Below are 21,130 nucleotides of genomic sequence, written 5' to 3' on the forward strand. Positions count from 1 at the left end.
TTATAGATGTTTTGACTTCAAAAATAATAAACTATATGTGTCTAGAAATGTTTCCTTTCTTGAAAAGGAGAGCTTCTTTGATTTTAGAAAATTAAAAGACGTCACTGAGTACTCCTTTTTGCTAGATCTAACATCAACATCTGATGAATATGACCTTGATTGTAACTTTGATGATGATCCAAGAATTATTGATCTTAATGTTGAAAATGAAGAAGTTCATAGAGATACTAGTATTCAATATTCCAGGCGACAAGAGTCTAATACTCCATGTGCACTTGAGAAATATTCTAACATTCCAACTAGACAATCATCCCGAATCTCGAGGCCTCCAGAAAAGTTTGTATCATACGAGTCTTTCTCACCCACATATAGGGCAGTTATTGCATTAATTCACTCATATGAAGAACCATCCACATATTTTCAAGCAAAAAATGATATCAAATTGATAGAAGCCATGAAAGTTGAATTAGATGCACTTGAAAAGGCTTCTACATGGAATATTCAAGATCTTTCTCCAGGGAAGAAAACTATAGGATGTCGATGGGTTTATAAAATTAAAACCAAGAGTGATGGTACTCTTGAAAGATATAAAGCCCGTTTAGTAGCCAAAGGTTATGCCCAAGAATATGGGATTGATTATGAAGAAACCTTTGCTCCGGTGGCTCGTATGACTACTGTCCGAACCTTAATTGCCTTAGCTTCTATCAAAAAATGGTCTATTTTTCAAATGGATGTCAAAAATGCTTTTTTAAATGGAAAGCTAGTTGAAGAAGTATATATGGAACCCCCTCCTGGTCTAAGTATTCCTAAGGGTAAAGTCCTTCGCTTAGAAAAAGCTCTTTATGGACTTAAACAAGCACCAAAAGCTTGGTATGATAGGTTTAGTCGTGTTATGATTGATATTGGTTTTCAATTCTGTTTGACTGACACTGCTTTGTTTATTAAGAATTCTGATGCAGGGATCATTGTGCTTCTTCTCTATGTGGATGATATGATCATCACCGGAAGCGATAAACAGGGAGTTGAAACAATCAAAACACTTCTTAAATCTCATTTTGAAATGACTGATTTGGGCTTGTTGAGATATTTTTTAGGCATTGAAGTTGCTTATTCTCCTAGAGGATATTTATTATCTCAGACTAAATTTGCTTTTGATATTGTTTTCAGGTCTGGTATTACTGATGATAAGAAAGTTGACACTCCAGAAGTTGTTAATGTTAAAATGAAGATTGATGATGGAGAACTTCTTGCAGACCCTACTCCTTACAGACAGCTTGTCGGGGCACTTTCCTATCTATCCATTACCAGACCAGATATAGCACATGTTGTTCATACAGCAAGTCAATTTCAACATGCTCCTACTTCTGTTCATATGGGAGCAGTCATGCGTATTATCAGATACATCAAGTCCTCTCTTTCACGAGGACTTTTCTTATCTTCCTCCTCTTCTCTTGATTTAATTGCATATAATGATGCTGATTGGGGAGGTGATCCCAATAACAGACACTCAACCACTGGCTTTTGTGTCTTTTTAGGGGAATCATTAATCTCGTGGAGGTGTAAAAAGCAGCAGAAGGTATCTCTCTCATCCACCGAAGCTGAATACAGAGCCATGGCAACCACGACCATGGAAGTAGTTTGGCTCCGACGACTGCTTGCTGACATGGGAGTTGAAGCAACAAAGGCTTCACAAATGTGTTGTGACAACAAAAGTGCGATCTACATTGCCAGTAACAGAACATTCCACGAACGCACCAAACACATCGAAATGGATTGTCACTACGTCAGAGAGGAATATCTACACGGGATAATTGATCTGCCATATGTCACTTCAGAATATCAGTTAGCAGACCTCTTTACAAAGCCTCTCGCTGCTCCCCGATTTCACTTTCTCTTAGACAAACTTTCGCTCATTGTACCGTAAGTTTGAGGGGGAGTGTTAAAATGTAAAACTGTACATATATGTATATATAATAATATTATATTATTATATATATATAAATACATTTTTAATTTCTTTCTTTTCTGTATTTTTTTTCCTTTATTTTTATTTTTTGTCTTTATGTCATCTAGTTCAGTTTGAACTAGAATGACTGTTGCTAGTCAAGTCCTGTCCAGACTTGACTAGCAATAGAGTTGTTGGACTGACACATTCCAACAGCTCTAAATAGAGCTGTTGGACTGTGCCCAACAGCTCTATTGAGTCCTCTTTCAGCTGTGTATATAAAGGGGTGCAGCCCCTCTTGTATTTCACTCCAATGCTTCTTAAGCAATTGGTTTTTCATATCAATAAAGAATACATTTTTATTTTTATTTTGTTTCCAGTTATACCCTTTTTAAGGGTTATGCTTTAGTGTCATTCTTGACACTTGCTCTTGTTAATCAAAGCTCGTGTTTCGAAGATCCCCATTTCATTTCAGAAATAACATTGCATACAAAATTTTTTTCCTAAAAATAGAAAAGTTTTTCAAATATTTTGATACCTTAAAAATATCACTTAATTAAAACTTACCACAGAGTTTCTACCGAATTTTCTGAGTATTCTCCTAAGATGTGAAGTACCATTAATTTCTTTTTCGTACCTTTGCTTTTTTATTTTGTCACATTTTTGTAGGATTTTCCAAAATTTTCGTTCTGCGAGGAAAGAGACATGTTCTTAGTTGCTTCATGCTCAAACATTTTTGTGGTCTGTCACTATGTTTCATCCTCTATAGCTGCCAGACATCGGCTACTCATTTAAGTCATCGCGGCTCCTCCAGTAATGTTGTAGATGCTAAATTGCTAAGTGGGTTGAGTTCTGCATCTCCAGAGCTCTTTTGCATATAATAGCTCTCATATATGCTTGGGAAATATGAATCTCTAGACTCTGACCACGATAGGCATGGAGATAGATATCAGTGCTACACCTATGACGTGCTTTTCTGGCTGGTAGCCCCTTTAACTCAAGGAAGTATGTCCCTAGCTTATTTCCTGACATCCTTATATGAAGAAGACATCAATTCTGTCGATAGAAGTTGAATATAATGTTTCATGTATAACCAAGTCAATAAAATCATTGAAAAGCCTTCACATTGTATAATGGCTTTGAACAAGTTTACAATAAATATTATATTAAACTTCTATCGACAGAATTGAATTCACCTTACTAACTGTATTCTATTACTGTTATGTTAATCTTTGTCATACTCCATCATCTTCAGTATGCAAAATAATACTTCACCAATGGAATAGTAGCAAGCATTCAATTGGGATTTCTACTCATACTCGACCTTTTTTTTAGTAGAACATACTGAACCATTATTTGAATTCACCTTCCAACTGTGAAACCTCTCCAACAATTAAGATGCATCGTCCATCTTGTTTAATGCAGACATCACTATTTGGCATCCGAGAAACAAAAAAAAATTGCTCATGGCACAGTAAAGAGGAAAAGAAAAGGATAAGGACAAAACAAAGTTCATGCTTTTAGTTACATCAACCAGAACTAATTCAAAAACTTCATCATACAAGTGATTATGAAACTAAGAAAAGAAAGACATCACAGAGAAAATTGAAGATGGTGTACAAAAAAAAGAACAGAAGTAATATACAAAGCAAAAAAGTAAAAGAAAAGGGAAGAGACGCTGTTACCAGGCAACTGAGCATCTGTAGTGAAGTAAGTCAAGAACCAGGATAGAAGAAGGAAGAGGAGATGATAGACATCCATGGGAGAGAAAGGTGGGTGGGGGGTGGGGGGGGGGGGGGGGAAGTAGAGTCCTTTTCACTGACGACACCTTGTGATTATAGATTTTCCATTCAATCTCAAACAGGGTGGAAAAGCAAAATGGAATGTTGGAATATTTCATCAAAGATGTTGAGTGTCATCACAGATGATTATTGCCGCGTACTTTCTTCAATGACATAAGTGCCACTCAGTGTACAACTTGATCTCCTTCAATGCCCTTGTCCAACTTCCCACTTTCTCCTGCCTGTTTGCCGTTTGTCTCATGGCTGGGAATATGGTACCTCTCTAGAATTCCATGAAATCCTTTAATTCCAGCAAAGTGGTTTTCTGACTCTAGAGTTGAGAATGAAAACTACCATGTCAACTAATTTGCTAATGATAAGTTCAATAATCATCATACTTAGAACCTGACATGCAAAGTAAAAGCTCTGGAAAATTTGCAGCCAAAGAAAGAAAAAACAGAATTTGTAATGTGAAAGTTGTGCAAAAATCACGTCAAACTTTTTCAAAGGAAAGAACCCATGAAATTGTTGACAAAGAAGTACAAATAGACACATCTTCTGAGAAGACAAAAATAAAGATTAAGGGCAAGCATCTGTAGCAGAACAAGGGGCAAATAATTTTCAGGGAAATGTATAAAATCAACATCAGTTACAAGACTTCTCCATATATCAGCAATAAACAGGACAAGATCTGACCTGCTTTTGCTCTATGCCTAGGTATAAGTGAGAGCTACCATTTTGCAAAATGAGTAAAGAAAATAAACACACTAACATAATCTTGAAACAAATTATCAAGAAGGCACAAACTGCATCACTTATAGAAAGTTGTAGAAAACAAATGCCTGTGAAACTGAGGTAAAACACTACTGTTGAAGAAAGCATCCTCTGCAGATTTACCCAATCCAAAACTTCAACTTCACAATTCTCTCACCACACGCATAAAAACCAACATTGAAACAAGAATAAAAAAGAACACCAAGCCCCTACAAGACATAAAAAAGAAACAAAATAAGAACATCCACAATCCCAACCCAAATACTACACCATCTTCCCTATTGCTCTCATTCCCCCACCAACTCGTGAAATTCCAATGCTCAAAAAATGGAAGCTCCCCAAATTGGTGGCCCAAAGTTTGTCCTGTGAATTCACTCAGTTGAGGTCAATGTCCTGCACCTAATGAAGCAACAAAATCTTCTACAATTTGTTAAATTGTACATATATATATATATATATATATTATACATATATATATATATATATGTTTATACAATAATATGTATATACATATGTATATGTATATATGTACATATATATAATATATATACTTTTTCTTCTTTTACTTTTATTTAATTTGTGGTTGTTTTTTACTTAGTCAAACCAAGGTTGCCAGACTAGAAAGCGGAAGCGGGAAATGATACGGGAAGCGGAAGCGAGAAGCGATGCATTTTAAAATGTATAAGAAGCGGGAAGCGAGGAACAAAATATATATATATAAGAATTGAATGGGAATAAAAATGAAACACAAATAAAAACTAAAATAAAAGTGACTAATATTAAATGTCATGATTTTCTAGTGTAAGAATTAAATTTTTAACAAAATCTAAAAATGATGACTACCACTTTAGAGAAAGCACATGGAAGTTAGTGACAAGAGAGAGAAAACACATAAAAAACATGAAAAGTTGAGTAAGAGAACATATAAGAATAATAAATGAAGTGTGGGGGAATTGAGGTTTTCATCAAGCTTTGGAAGCATGGAGTATCGTGCTTCCGAAGCAAGTTTTTGGGAAGTGAGCTTCCAACCTATCTAAGAAGCTTCCGGTAACTCTGAGTCAAACTAGGTTGACTAAGCCCCCCAACGGATAGATTTATATCCGTTGGACTCTCTCAACCATGGTTGCCAGTTGAGGAAGCGGGAGCGGGAAGCGGGAAGCGAGGCACTTTCAAAATTTTAGGAAGCGGGGAAGCGTGGGACCACTTAGGACCGATTCGGGAAGTGTCTCGGAAGCGACCTAGGAAGCGTCTCGGAAGCGACCTAGGAAGCGTCTCGGAAGCGAGGGGGAAGCGAAAAAAATAAAAATAAAAAATACAAAAAAAATAAAAAAAAAAAAACAGGGGAAGCGAGGGGGAAGCGTGATGGGAAGCGCGCTTCCCATTAAAGGGAAGTGCGTCCCCCATTAAAGGGAAACGCGTCCCCCATTAAAGGGAAGTGCGCTTCCCAAAAAAGGGGGACGCTTCCCCCCACGCTTCGGAAGCGCGACGTTTCGCGCTTCCCCTTTTAGCTAGGCGCTTCCGGTAACCCTGCTCCCAACAGCTAGAAATCTAGCCGTTGGGAGTGGTCTCTCTCTTTCTTTTGGTCTTCCTTCCCCTCTCTACTCTCCTCTCTTGTATATATATAAGGATCTTCCCCTCTTTGTAAGGTATGCATTTTGCATACTTATTATGTTTCAATAAAATATTATTCTTTATATTGTGAGTCTTCTTGTGTGTACCCCTTAGTGAGATTTGTGAGTGTGTTCCTTAGAGAACACTTGTGTGTTGTTCACTTGATATTGATGAACACTTTGGTTCATGATTGAAGGCGATTTGATTCTTTACACAATTAACATGATACATATTCAAGATCTAACTTGTCATTCCTCTAGAACTAGAGAAACATTTTAAAAGATAATCACACAGAGCACACACCACCAACCACCCTAACATTAATTGAATCTCAAAAGCATCAACACACACACACATTGGAGATGGCATCAAATGCTTCATGCTCCAAACATTCCAATGGAGAATGAGAAGTTCCGCACAGTCAAATGGCTAGAGCTAGTCGAGTGACCTCCACTTTTTCTTTCTCTCGTGGCCTGTCTTACTGACCTAGTTTTTCGTAAACTGGGTTTCACCCAGGTTTGACCCAAAACTAGGTTTAGTGAAACCAGGTTTTTAACCCGGTCTTGTAGGGCTGTCAACAGGTTGAGTCAGGGTTAACCCGGATGCACCCGTATAAGTATTAACCAGATTCGGGTTTGAGTTCAGGTTATATCGGGTCACGAAAATAGAATCCCATACTCAGACCCGCATATTTTAAAATTTTATTTTTATTAAAATATATATAAATAATACTCGAGTTAGGTTGGGTCGGGTACCCAGCGAAAATCATGACCCAAACCCGGCTTGCATATTGCTCAGGTCGGGTTTGGTCGACCCGAGTATTATTCAAGTCAGCACTTTCCCTGCCATACCCAGAAAATCGGGTCGGGTACTCCGTACAAAGTGTACTCGTTGACAGCCCTACGGTCTTGGTATCATCCAGACGGAACCATAGAGTTTCCATACATATAAGGACTTGGAACTAAATTTTACTTGACTATAAGGGCGTCAAACACAGGTAAACTCCCCACCCCCCTCTTTCACCAGGGGAAGTTGCGAGGACACTCTCTCAACTTTTCCCTCGGAGGAAGTTCCCCAGCAGCAAAACTTCCCCGAGGCATCAAATGTGCCCTTATATGAAAAGGCATAAAATTGTGAAGACCATGGTTCAAACCAGATCAGTGACATACTGTGCATATTATTAATCCAGAAATAACATTGCATACCAAAAAAATTTCCTAAAACAGAAAAGTTATTCAAATATTTCGATACCTTAAAAATATCAATAAATACAAATTTATCACGGAGATTCTGTTGATTGTTCTGAGTAGTCCTAAGATGTGAAGTACCATTAATTTCATTTCATTACCTTTTCTTTTTTCTTTTGTTACATTTTTGTAGGATTTTCCAAAATTTTCCTTCTGTGATGCAAGTGACACGTTCTTAGTTGCTTCATGCTCAAACATTTTTGCGGTCAGTCACTATGTTTCATCCTCTACAGCTGCCAGACATCAGCTACTCATTTAACTCACTCCTGTTCCTCCAGTAATGCTGTAGATGATAAGTCGGTTGAGTTCTGCATCTCCAAAGCTCTTTTGCATATTATAGCTCTCCTGTATGCTTGGAAAATATGAATCACTAGACTCTGACCAAGACAGGCACGGAAATAGATATCTGTGCTACACCTATGACATGTGGTTTTCTGCTTGCTAGCCCCTAAACTCAAGGAAGTATGTCCCCTAGCTTATTTCCTGACATCCTTATATGAAGAAGACATCAATTCTGTCGAGAGAAGTTGAATATAATGTTTCATGTATAACGAAGACAACAAAATCATTGTGGAAAAGCTTTCACATTGTACAATGGCTTTGAACAACAATTTTACAATAAATATTATTGGTTCAGGCATCCCACATTAATTTTGAATGGTACAAGTTTCACTCCCTAGATCTTTGCACATTGGATTTGGGTGTTATTCTATTACTGTTATGTTAATCTTTCTCATACTCCATCATGATCAGTATGCAAAGAAGTACTTCACTAATGGAATGGTAGCAAGCATTCAATTGGGATTTCTTCGACTCACACTCGTGACTTTTTTTTTAGCAGAACATACTGGACCATTATTTGAAATCACCTTACCAACTGTAAAAAACTCTCCAACAATTAAGATGCATCGTCCATCTTGTTTACTGCAGATATCGTATTTAGTACATCAATTTAGATCATATTCCACTCTTTGGCATTCGAGAAACGAAGCAATTTTCGCTCACGGCACAATAAACAGGAAGAGAAAAGAATAAGAACAACACGGAGTTCATGTTTTTAGGGTGTGTTTGATTGCCGGGGAGAAATTCTTCTTTGGAGACAAACACATGAAGTTTTTATCTTGTGTTTGATGATGTTGGAAGACGGAGAGGGTGACAGTCCCCAGAACGAAATCTCCATCCCGACTGGACCGTCGCAGAAGACGACGAGAGAGGGAGGAGGAAGAAGAGGTGGACGATAGCACAGATATATATATATATATATATATAGAGAGAGAGAGAGAGTCTCGTTTCTTCCTCTCTGGGTTCCTTGGAACCCTCGCACAGAGAGAGAGTGAGGCTTCCATTTTGCCCCAGCCAGAGAAAAGAGAGAGAGAGAGAGAGAGAGACGCACCAATCGGTGGAGCTCGGCGGCGAGGAGAGGCGGACTGTGTATGACCTCCTTAAGAGAGGCGAGAGCACGATAGTAGGCCCAACCCCTTCCTGTTTTTTGGGTAGATATTTACCAGGGGAAGGGAAAGAAGAAGAGACTAAAGACGATCACGAGAGAACGAGAGAGAAAGTAGTCCTCTTCACTTACACCTTTTGATTATAGAGATTCCATTCAACCTCAAAGGAGAGAAAATGTAAAACCAAGTGTTGGGATATTTCGTCAAACATGTCGCTCGTCATCGCACAAGGTTATAGCCTCGTACTTTCTTCAACAACATAAATGCCACTCACCGTACCTTGTTCTCCTTCAATTCTATTGTCCATGTCACAAGAACACGGATAAAAATATACGAGACACGTTATTTTCGTGTAATTTTTTTTATTAAAAATAGTATACAAAGGGACACCATATGAGGGCAAGTTGAAGAATCGTCGTGACTAGGAATGACAGTGGACGGGGGACGGGAGGGCACTTAAATTCCATCCCTGTTTCATGTCCTCCATCTAGGGGTGGCAATTTCTGACACGACCCCCCAACCCGCCTCTTAGGCGGGTTCGGGTTGGGCTTAAGCCAACCCGTTTAATAAACGGGTTGACCCGTGTAACCCGTTTATTAAACAGGTCGGGTTCGGGTTGGGGGTATGCCAACCCGCCAACCCGGCTGACCCGTTTAATAAACGGGTTAGGCGGGTGGGTCAACCCGCCAACCCGTCTGCCTGACCCGCCAACCCGACCCGTCAACCCGACCCGCCAACCTGACCCACGAACCTGAAAATCCGTTTACCCGACCCAACCCATTTATTAAATGGGTTGGCGGGTCGTGTTGGGTTACCCGTTTATTAAACGGGTCGGGTTCGTGTTTGCCACAGCCGACCCGTTTAATAAACGGGTCGGGTTCGGGTTGATGTATGCTGACACGCCAACCCGACCCGATTGCCACCCCTACATCCATCCAAAAGGAGTGAGGTCGGGCAGAGCTCGGTTTCTCTCCGGTCTACTGTTATCCTTAAAAGTATTTTAGTTATTTTACTAACAAGATGGAGACGAGATGGGATGGGGCAGGGCGAAGAAAAGTGTAAGTTCATCCCCGCCTTCATTCCTGCACCGGTTTTGATTTTAACTTTCATCCCTGCTTCATGTTCTCCATCCTTGGTCCAAACAAGGTGAGGCAGGACAGGGTTCCGTTTTTCCAATCCACTGCCATCTCTACTCGTGACTTACTTAGTAACCCGACCCATTGACACCACTAACCATACATCTCATGATAAATGCGCATTTAAAAGGAAAAGCTTATCTTTTTCCAAATATCTTTTAGTGGGCTCACATTTCCTGAGAGAAAGAATACAGAGGGAAACTGAAAGACAGGGAGATGGTGGCGTTGAGGTGGGACCAGATTCCCGGCTTCACCCCTTTTTTTTGTCAGACAATTGTGCACCAAAGTTTATTCCCTTAACATAAATATACGAGCCGTCATATTTGCATCAATGGGTAAAGAAGGGTAAACATTGGCTACTAATGAAGGCTAAGAATTAAAGATTAGAAATCACTTTTTTCACCAAAATTTTTTATTTTTTTAAATCAAATGTTACCGATGACATGGTTTGTTTAGTAAAAAAAACTTGTTTTGAATCATGTGATTAGGATAAGTAACAGGGTCCTTGATACTTAATATGACCATAATGCATTTAGTCATGTGAGAGGCATAGTTTTGGTTTTGTAGGCTCCATTAGGTCATTCTTGGATTGTGGTGCTAATCTTGAGGAATTTTCCTATGCATTGACAGCTCCCACAGATGCTCAAATGCTGATACTTTATCTAAAAGGTTGTTAGACCAGCTTGGTTTCTAATGGAAAGTTACATATGGGATGTAGATGATCGACGAGGCAAGGACAAACCACCGTCCATCTAAGAGATGGGATGCTGCTTAGCACTTGCAAAAAAGTTCGACTCCTTAGTTCCATGCTTCTTTTTAATGGTTAAGCTCAGCTAAATCAAAATGGCAAATGAGTCGGATCCAGGATGGTGGTTTTGTAATTTTTAGCTGTTCTAAGTCGGATCTGCATCTGAACTCTTCATATATTTAGATTTTTCGCATCTGACCAGTTTTTCTGTTTTTTGGGTGAACCAAACTTTTGCCATAATCTGTTTACAAGAAAGAACTCCCAGAACGCCCCAGAATGAGTTAGCATTTCTTGTTGGTTTGATTTTGGATCAGCTGGTCTACAATATGGGAGCATCATCCAGATTCATGAGCATAAAAGTACATATTAATTTTTAGAAAAATTACGGTAGACCAGTAATGCAAGAAGCCCATAACCTGTGGCCTTCTAGAGAAGGCATTGTGTACTTGGATTTGTGAAATGGGAATTTATTTATTGCCTTGTTTTTTGATGAGGGAAATTAATATGACGTGTGTTTGGATTCACGACATTGGAATCCAGTCTTATCAACATTCAGTTATCAAAACAAGCAAGAACAAAAAACTGACAAAATTAGAGTCCAGTTCCACCCAATTCCATGACTCAAAACACACCTCAAATGGTATATCCACCAAATTCCTGGAATCCAAACACTACCATGTGGGCCTACAAATTGGACAGACTTCATTTGAATCCGTTAGGACATGGATGTAATCACCTTGAAATCCTTCCGATCACCTCTCGCTGAATGGTCTTCTTCTTTTCCTAATTTTCTCAAACTGTGTTGAGTCAAAGGTGTTGGTTGTTGGATTTGTAATCCAAGAAAAAAATTATTTCAAAAGCACACAATTTTCCATTTTGAGTAAGTTGTGTCATGTTCAACCCTACTTCTTTTTTGAAAGGCAAGCTGGGGTTAGGCAGACCCGGGCCAGTTATTATTTAATGTACCAATGTGTTTTGAACCTGCAACGTCCCACCACAAGGAGTGCACTGACAGCTCCTACCAACCAAGCGGAGCCCGTTGGTCTGTTCAACCCTACTTGATTCCTGGTTCTCAAATATCATTTTACCTTAGGAACCTGAACACAATCGTCCATAATCTCCTCTTATTCGATAGGGCGATATGCAAAAACTTCTTTAACACCTTTTTTCTTGCAATCTTCTCTCTTTTTTTCTATCCTTGTCTCTCTATCTCATTTTCTTTCCCGCTATGGTTGATAAAGAAAACTGTAAGAGTTGTTATCAAATTTGATGAGAAAAACTCTAATATGTGGGCCGTAGTGGAGAAAAGAATTTTCATGGGTAAAGACATGTGACAATTTGTTGATGGTTCTTGGAGCCAATGGTGAATCTAAGAAGGAGAGTCTTAAGGGAGTTGAAAGAAAAAAAAAACTATGTTTGATTATAAAAAAGTTTATAAAGAGTGGAAAGTGGGTTATGGCAAAGTTCTTTATCTCTTTATGAGTGAGTAGCTATGCTCTTATATTCTTGAATTTGAAAGAGCGGATAGAACTTGAGAATATGTTAGACAAACATATACAAAAAAAGATGTTGCTCACAAGTGGGATCTTAAAAACAAAATACATAGATGCAAACAAGGTGATAAAATGGTAAGAAAATATTATAGTACCTTCAGAATACTTTGGGATCAATTAACTAAACTTGAGCCTATATGAGAGAATAATTTTTTAAATTTTTTGGGGATCTTAGACCTGAATTTGAATAAATTTGGGTGAATATCATTCATGAAAAAATCTCTTCCCTTGCATGAGGTCTTTGTTTAAGTGTGTATGAAGGAGACAAGGTTGAAATCTATATTTGATTCTAAGGTGATCAAGTACAATGTTTTGGCTTTGTCAATATCAGGTTCTAATACAAATATTTACAAAGCACCATATTTTTTGAAACCTTACTATGAAAGACCTAGATATGGTGACAACAAGAGAAAAAATATAATCATGTCATAATAGTGAAAAGTCGAGGCACATCAAGCCCTATTGTCCTAAGTTCAAAGAAAGAAAAGACAAAAAGGTGGCATATGTGAGAACATCTTATGAAGAAAAAAGTAAAATTATTGAGGATTTAAAATTCATTGAAACCATGTTCTCTTAAATATCATAAAGGCCCTTTAACCACTAATTAATCAAGAACTCCTCTTCTTGTCTTTCAAGAACTGTTGTCTTTATATCTTCACCTCTCGGTAAGGTTTATTGACTTTCAAATTCTAAAACCTCATTTCATATAACTCCACATATGTCTTTGCTTTTTGAATGTTGCACTAATTCAATACAAAATAATGTTTTTACCGATGATGGTTCCTCTTTTAATATAAAAGACATTGAGAATTTTAAAAGTATTTCAAATTTTTTTTCAAAAAATTAAATTTATCCCCAAATTAAATTTAAACTTTCTCTTTGTTTCTCAAATTACCGACCATCAGTATAATGTCTCATTCTCAGCTAAGCAATGTTTGGTGCAAGATCTCCAATCCAAGAAGTAGATTTGAAAAGGACATAGAGAAGAAGACATGAATCATTTTTTGAAGAGGATGATAAATCTTTAATTTTATTGAAATCATTGTCTTTGAGGTATGAAAATTTGAAGACTACATCATTGCTCTTTAATGAGATGTTTGAGAAGACTAGCCTTGATATTCGACAAGATAAGAGTTTGGTGGCAAAAGCATCTGATCATAATCAAAGATGATTCAGAGAGTATGAAAAAGACAAAAATCATTACGAGAATGGCAAGTTTATTATGAGGTGCTACTACTGCAAGAAACCATATTATAAGAAGATAAAATGCAAAAAACGTAAAGAACATATGAAGACAAAGAAGGCCAAGAGTATTGTTAAAACAAGTGTTGCAGTGAATGATTCTGAGGATAATGGTACAAGTTTGGTTGTCTTTTCAGGTATAAATTTCTTTTATGATTCATGAATTTTAGATTTTGGTTGTTCTGATCATATGTGTCATAGCATGGATATGTTTTATTCTTACACTACATGTGATGGCATGATGGTTCTTATGGAGAATGTTGCTCGTTATAAGGTAGTAGGAGTTGATAAAATTAAGATAAGAATGTTTAATGAAATGGCTCTAACTCTCGATGATGTTAAACATGTGCCAAAATTAAAAAAAAAAAATCTTTGAGTGCATTGCACTCCAAGGGTTGTTTCATCAGTGCAAAGAAGGGAACCCTATTAGTTAAGAGGCATGCATAGGTGTTGATGAACAAAAATAAGTTTCAAAACTTATACCAACAAATTAAGAATGTGATAATTGGATCAAGCGCAATATCTTCTTCTTTAAAGGGTAATGCTGGAAAAAAAATTGTTTGGGTCGAAGTAGCGACAGATTGGCGACATATATAGTCTGTCGCAATTTAGTGACTATGATTATGCGGCGGACGCTATCCGTCGATAATCCGTCGCTAAACAAGTTAGCGACGGAGTTTGCGACGGATTAGTGACGGATAGCGTCCGTCGCTAATACACTTTTTCTTGTAGTGTACCTATTAGAGATATTTTGGTTATTTCAATCATTGTAATAGGTTGTATCGATTAAGAGCATATTAGTAATTTTTTTTATTTTTTATTTTTTTTATTTTTTGTTTTTATAAGAACTATTTTATCAAATACCAAATAGAGTTGTTGGGTTCTTTTTTAACTAGTTAACATAGAGTTAACTAATCGATAGAGTTGTTGGAACAATCCGCTATTGAGACTGCCTCTTCTATATAAATAGGGGTGAACCCCATCTTGTTCTTTTATGCTTGTTCTCAAGCACTCTTTCAATAGATTCTTTATATTTTTTATGTTGTCTCTCTTGCACATAAGTGATATTGTCTATGTGAGTATATCTTGACCTATAAGTAGTCTCCATTTGTGTATGATATATTTGCTCATAAGAGACATTTGTTTGTATTTGTCAGATTTCATTACATGGTATCAGAGCTTTGGCGCTCTTAGGTTTTAACTTGTACTTGAAGATCAAGAAAATTGTGAAATTGGTGAAGCATTAGTTTGTTGGTTCATTGTCTCAAAACACACACACACAAAAAAAAAATTTACAAGCTAGCTTATATAATTTACAATTATTTTTTTTTAAAGAGATAGACCGGTTATCGTGAGCCTAGATCTGAATTCATAACACATCCAACTACACGATCTTTGATATATAGAAAGTTTGGTCCTTCTATGGCCAGACTATAACCCGCTTTGATCTGACCAAGATGCAACTAGTCTGTTTCCATCTATGCCCAGCTTGTCAAAATTTTTGCCAATATAGTACAAGTTCATTAGCTTGGTATAAAAATAATGTTTTAGGGTTCTCAATAAACTTCAGCAAAAAGTAAAACTTTTTTAGCAGTAGCAAACATAAAGCTTCAACATCATACTAAAAAGAAATGTTAAATAAGCTTTCCTTTTGTTATTCAATACCTTCTTTTTCCGTAGGCAGCCACTTTTAATTAATTTATTACATTTCTTAATGACTACAAAGAGCACCAGTCACTTAGTTTATCAATTCCTTCTCTGCTAAGAGATATCTTTAAGCATTCAATTATGATCATAGTGTTAAAGACCAAGGATCCAGATCTCATAGGGTCCAGCTACTTAATGTCAACCAAGGAAGTGTGAAAGATCCAACCACCGAGGTGGTATCCCATGCAGTAATTAAGCGGGTCCTTTGTCAAGCTGAAGGCCCAGGATAGAATTCCTCTGCCACATGGGGCGACTGTTGTTCGGGTAAGGTTTAGCCTAACCCCAGCTTGCTTTTTCAAAAAAAAAAAAGTGTGAAAGATCCAGCTCATGAGATGAGATGGTTCTAGAGGTTTGGCATGAAAAGGACTCTACACAGCTGGAAAGTTCAACGTGCAATGTGTAGTGTTTTGAAAAGGATTATAAAATGATGAGTCCTACTTTCATTAATTGATCATGTTGCCTCGGAGAAAAAGCTAGAGTTTTCAACTTTTATAAATAACTAAGCAATAAATACCACTCACCTCTTTCACGTTGCATTACCATGGACGTAAATCCTTACGGATCGAACCTTGTAAATGATGAGTCTCGTGTTTGTGTTCTTGATCGTGTTCTCTGATATATAGTTATCTTGCGAATGCTTATAATTACTTCATCAACCAACAATGACATGATCCAGCCAATTAATAACCATGGTCCCCATCTCATGTTTATGTTACAGTTTGCATCAAAAACATCATTGGCAAGATACCAACGTAGCACTTAATTTTTTTTTGAAAGAAAGGTAATTTCATTAATTTGAAGAATCGAAGCAATACAAGGTTTCAGCAAAGTGATGAGATATCACTTGCTGAAATATAATTGATCAAAAAGAAAAAACGAAACAACTGCAATGAACTCGGTATGAAACCATCCAGCCTGATAGAATGCTGAGGTTTTAAAGAACACCCAGCAGGTGCTAGAAGGAAAGCGCCCCTGCAAGCATCCCCGTTAATCTTGAATACCCCTTCAGCTCCAGAACCCGAAAACCTGCAGCAGCCATATTCCACTGAAAAATCCGCAAACGGTCGACCGAACACCGGAATGTCTACAGGCTATTTATTTTGCATAATGTTATAAATTGGCATTTTCAAGCATAGCAGTCTGTAGCCTTTTTTTACCATGTCACAAAGATACTGCTATGACTGGACATGAAACGAGTTCTAGATGTGAGTTTTTTGATCTTTTTCCAACATGATATGTTTTTTTTAATCAATAAATAATTAAAAAATAAAATAATTTTCAGAAGTGTCCAGCTCATGTCACCAGGATACTTTGGCAAAATGGCATGTCCCTGTGACAAGTCTTTCGGTTTTGTTCTTCCTCTATAAGGATTTTTTGTATTTATTTACTTATGTTACATGTACAGGTATATGGAAACCATACAAGATATATCTTTTGACATGCAAAAATAAGGCAATTAATTGCTGTATGTGTATGGTGACACTGTCGAGCTATATATAAAATGCTTGCTAGTACTACCTTTGCTGATAGCAGTCTAATCTATGTATCGATGTAAGGGAAAGGGAAGGAGAAAGTCAAGTGGTTCCTTGGGAAGCATTTGATTGTGGGGACATGTTCATTCCGAACAGTTTTGACTGGACACTGTCTTTTGAAAGGGTCTTGACTGGACACTGTTGGTCAGGTGTAAAGTTGTCCTGCACAAATTAATTAAGTCGGGTATACCTCTTTTTTCTCTTTCTTTTTCTTTTTTTAGGTTTTTGTTCCAAGTGTTCTCGAGACCACTGATCCAAGGGAGGGGAGGCCAGAACACTGCCGGACACCTAAAAGTTATCCCCCTGGATGCGCGAGATCGTTAATGCTTTAAGCATTTCATGTGTCTGCTGTCCGTTTACGTCAGGCGTAGACAGCAGCAATCCAAGAAATCTACTGTCTGTGCAATCAAACGCCCCCATGAAGAGTGATTATTTGAAAGCTAATAATGATGCTCATGTTGATGTTATCCGTGCTGATGGATCATGAATATTTTCTAATCCTCGTGATGGTGGTGCCAAGTGAGACATAACATAGGAAGCGGTGTATTGTTTGCATAAATGATTTCTTGATGTAATATGATGAATACAACGCGGTTGACGAGGATGAACTGATTATGGTAGTGATGAACATGATAGAAAGATGCACATCTCGTGCAGAAATTCCATTAACAACTGTACTATATGGAAAATTGGAATGCAAATGTAGGGAAAATATATATCGATAGGCTTCACCCCTGAATGGGCTATTTTTAATAGATAAAAAAATACTAATAATTATTTTTTAATATTATTTTAATGATTTTAACACATGTCACGTTATGATATATTTTTTATTACTTTTTGAGCGATACAGAACAATTCACTTATAAACGATTCAAGGCCGATACCGATATTGATAACATTGGTATCAACTCTATATAATCACATGTAGTGCAATGAGGCAATGTTGTCAGTATCGCTATCGGCCCTGAATCGTTGGGCCACCTATTCAGCAGTATCAACCGATACTGATACTCAACTCAATTGTTATGTATTCGCTCAAAAATAATAAAAAATCATTGTGTCATTCATAATGTGACACATGTTAAAACCATTAAAATAATTTTAAAACAACATTAAAATATTATTTTTGGTATTTATTAAAAGTAACCGATTCAGGTTCGTAACGTATCGAAATTCTGAGGCAGATACAGGATACAGGCGCATATACTGAAAAGATCAGGTGCAATATAATTGCACAAATATTTATGCATTAAGTACCTGATCACTCTCCGTCTTTGGGACAGGACCTGTCAGTTGTGAGGACCAAGGCTCGATGGAGAGTGATCAGGGTGAAAAGATCAGGAGTAAATATGATGGTACAATCACCCTCAGTATTGGGGACAGGGCCTGTCAGTCGTGAGGCCCAAGGCTTGACGAGGACTATCAAGTGCTTAATGCACAAATTTTATGTCATTTGATTGCACTCGAACTCGACTTGCCATCAGGTGCTTAATGCACAAATTACGTGCCATGTGATTGCACCCGATCCCGACTCACATTGCAGGGGCACATAAGCTGGTGCCATGTGCGTCACGCGTGAATAAAGGCCCTAAGATGGGTCCAGACAAGAGAATGAAGCCAGTGAGTCTGGTTGGTATGTTGACCTAGATTTTTTTTTTCATTTGTAACCAAGTCTTTCCAATTTCTACCACCGAGGTGGTATCCCATGTGGTAAGTGGGGTCCTGTGTCAAGCTAAAGGCCCAGGATCCAATCCCTCTGCGACATGGGGCCACTGTTCTTCCCGTAGGGGTCCACCTAACCCCAGCTTGCCTTTAATAAAAAAAAAAGTCTTTCGAATTTCTAGTACCTAAAGCTGATTTGTCTCTTGGTGTTTTTGCAACTCCATGCAATTTCTTTAGATAATAACAAGCATATAGGAAAGAAGAGGTAATGACCCAATATTTTGCAACTATATCTAATGGACCCAAACTACCCGAAACCCTCTTGATGTGGATTCGGTGAATACCAATCCACGATTTAAGATCCAAACGGATCTTAACACGCACAAAAGCTTTTACGAAAAAGAGTCTAAACAAAACTCGGGAAAAATAGGGTTTTCAGGACCTGTGCGCTATGTTTCGACAGAGGCGGTCTAAAGAAAAATTGTGCGTGACTCACACGCCTTTCTAACGAATCTGAAATCACTAGATTTGGATCATAGGTGTCTGTTTCACGGTCTCAGAACTGGGACGGACAGACAAGTCTGACAAACTTCTAAACTCCACAGATAGTCTGTTCAAAGAGATTTTTGACCTATCAGATAGTTGATTTTGCAAAAACCACCAACTGAAAAAACGTAGGTCAGATCCAGACCTTTCCAACAAACTAAAATTTGAATTTTTCTGAGTTTCCTATGAGTCCCTACAATGTTTTGAATTCTTGAAATGATTGCAGTAAAATATAATCGAAGATTCGACAACAGCAGAAAAATTGATATTTTTGAAACACTTAAACAAAAATTCAGCTATAACTTTGAACACGAAAGTTTTAGATCTAAGTTCTAGCTTTCCACACAATCAAACAAATTGATTTTTCATGCAGAGAATCTCAAGATAATTGAAAAATACAGAACACCATCAAGTGTGTTCTGTAACAGATAGGTGACAGTGAAATCCTATCTATCTGAAATCTTATCAGCACTTTTCAAAGGTTCAGAAGACCAATTCACGCAATGGCTTCAACTATAAAGTTATAGATATTCATCTTAGCTTTTAGGGAAGCTAAAGAACGCCAGACACTGATTGACTAGTATCAAGGCTGATATGTTCATTTCTTTGGAGTCATCCCTAATAACTCAGAATTCAGGAATTCAGGTTTTGACAGAAAAACCGAGTTATGTAATAACAAATAGAATTGAATATTTTTTTGAACAGTAGAATCAATTCATAACATAAAATACCTTTAATCATTCAATCAAAAAATAACAAATAACCTATTGCAACTTACACGCAATATGCTATGAGAGAAACAAAACACATGATAAAATAACGAAAATGAAAGAACAAGTGATCCAACGAATGTGAGATACGATTGAAGATAGCAATGGATGTCGCTGGGAAGCAACCGACACCAAATTGAAATTCATGAACAACAACTTGAACACCCTCTTTGAAGATTAGCAATCACGAACTAAAGCTTACTCAGTCACGTCAAGGTCGATCTTCTCAAAGATCACCTTCCACGCACAAAAGAGCTTCAAACTTTCTTTCAACCAAAGACATTTTTCTCTAACCAGCCACACAATTTTTTTTTTGTCAAAAGAGAAGCATCCCCCTCCACCTTGGTCAACCTCCACACTTGAGCTTGGGGAAGGGCCACCATAAAGATGATATGACCTTCCCAAGCCATGCTCTAAAAAATGATTTTTGAAAAGGCTATTTTTGGCCAAGGGCATTAAGTGACCAACAACCATATTGACTTGGACTAGTCAATGCTGAAATTTGAAAATAAGGTCCAAATTGGTCTATTCTAAGTGGCGCCAACTAGGGCCTCTTGGCAACGGATCTTGATCTAGATCCAAATATGCAGCGAACTGGATCCTACACAAAAATACATTAGAAAAATGCAATTATAAAAAAAAAAAACTACCCGTGTTCCCCATACACTCTCTAGTGCCACAAAAGAATCCTAGAGGGCACTAGAACTATCCGAATCTGTAGAATCCGGCTCCTAAAAACAAATAAATTTTTTTACATGAAATAAAGACTGTAGGCAAAATATCCAAAAGTATGATTTTGTGAAGACACAATAGAATCAAAGCCTCTAGTGAAGGAATACGATGAGCACCGACTAAATTACAAATCCACTAGGACAAGAGATGTCCTACAAGCGTGTGGATAGCCTTGGGTAGCGATGCCCGAATCGGGTCTAGAGAGTTGGATTGGGATCCAACTCCGCTTCTGAATTCTAAATCTCTGAATGCTTTGCATCACCTCTCCTAGCCACATAAGAATAGGGCAGGTAAATGAGTTGAGCAAAACGATAGAGAAGATATTAATCTAGAATATCCTATTCTATTACAATGAAATGAGTTCCATTAAAGCTTGGCTTGTTCATATGGCAGGCCAAGCCAACAAACTTGAGTTAAACAAACATAGTTTCAAGCTGGCTAGTTTATCAAAAGAATGCCATTTTTTAAAAATAAAAATAATAAAATTTAGATAAACCTAGAGACTAGCTTATTTATAAAATAAATGCATTGTTTCAAACCTATAAATAAGCAATAGGATTTGAACTCTGATCTTGTTATTTGTAAGCCAAACACTTCAACCACCTGCACTCTACGGAATGAAATATACGTAAAAATATATTTATTAAACATTAATGAGCCCCTAAGAGCTGAGTTGAGCTAAACACTTAATTT

The 21,130-nt window shown here is 37.5% G+C and overlaps 1 protein-coding gene across 3 annotated transcripts in view; it reads right to left on the bottom strand.

Annotated features, from left to right (window-relative positions):
• LOC149841234 (putative LRR receptor-like serine/threonine-protein kinase At1g67720) overlaps nucleotides 1-8,951 on the bottom strand; it is an 84,369-nt gene extending 75,418 nt beyond the window's left edge. The window contains exons 1-2 of one of the 3 annotated variants that reach the window (XM_090003706.1): nucleotides 8,752-8,951; nucleotides 3,631-4,057 (exon numbers count right to left, since the gene is read on the bottom strand). In XM_090003706.1, the coding sequence (XP_089859832.1) occupies nucleotides 3,631-3,706 (76 nt within the window). In that variant the 5' untranslated portion in view covers nucleotides 3,707-4,057; nucleotides 8,752-8,951. Of the gene's footprint in view, nucleotides 1-3,630; nucleotides 4,132-8,751 lie in introns of all 3 variants that reach the window. The other 2 variants (XM_090003708.1, XM_090003707.1) reach the window with 2 other exon arrangements.
• Nucleotides 8,952-21,130: the final 12,179 nt, after the last annotated feature.

Source organism: Nuphar pumila, chromosome 4, assembly GCF_984573655.1.
Source record: "Nuphar pumila chromosome 4, dmNupPumi1.hap1.1, whole genome shotgun sequence".
In the NCBI taxonomy this organism is placed as follows: Eukaryota; Viridiplantae; Streptophyta; class Magnoliopsida; order Nymphaeales; family Nymphaeaceae; genus Nuphar; species Nuphar pumila.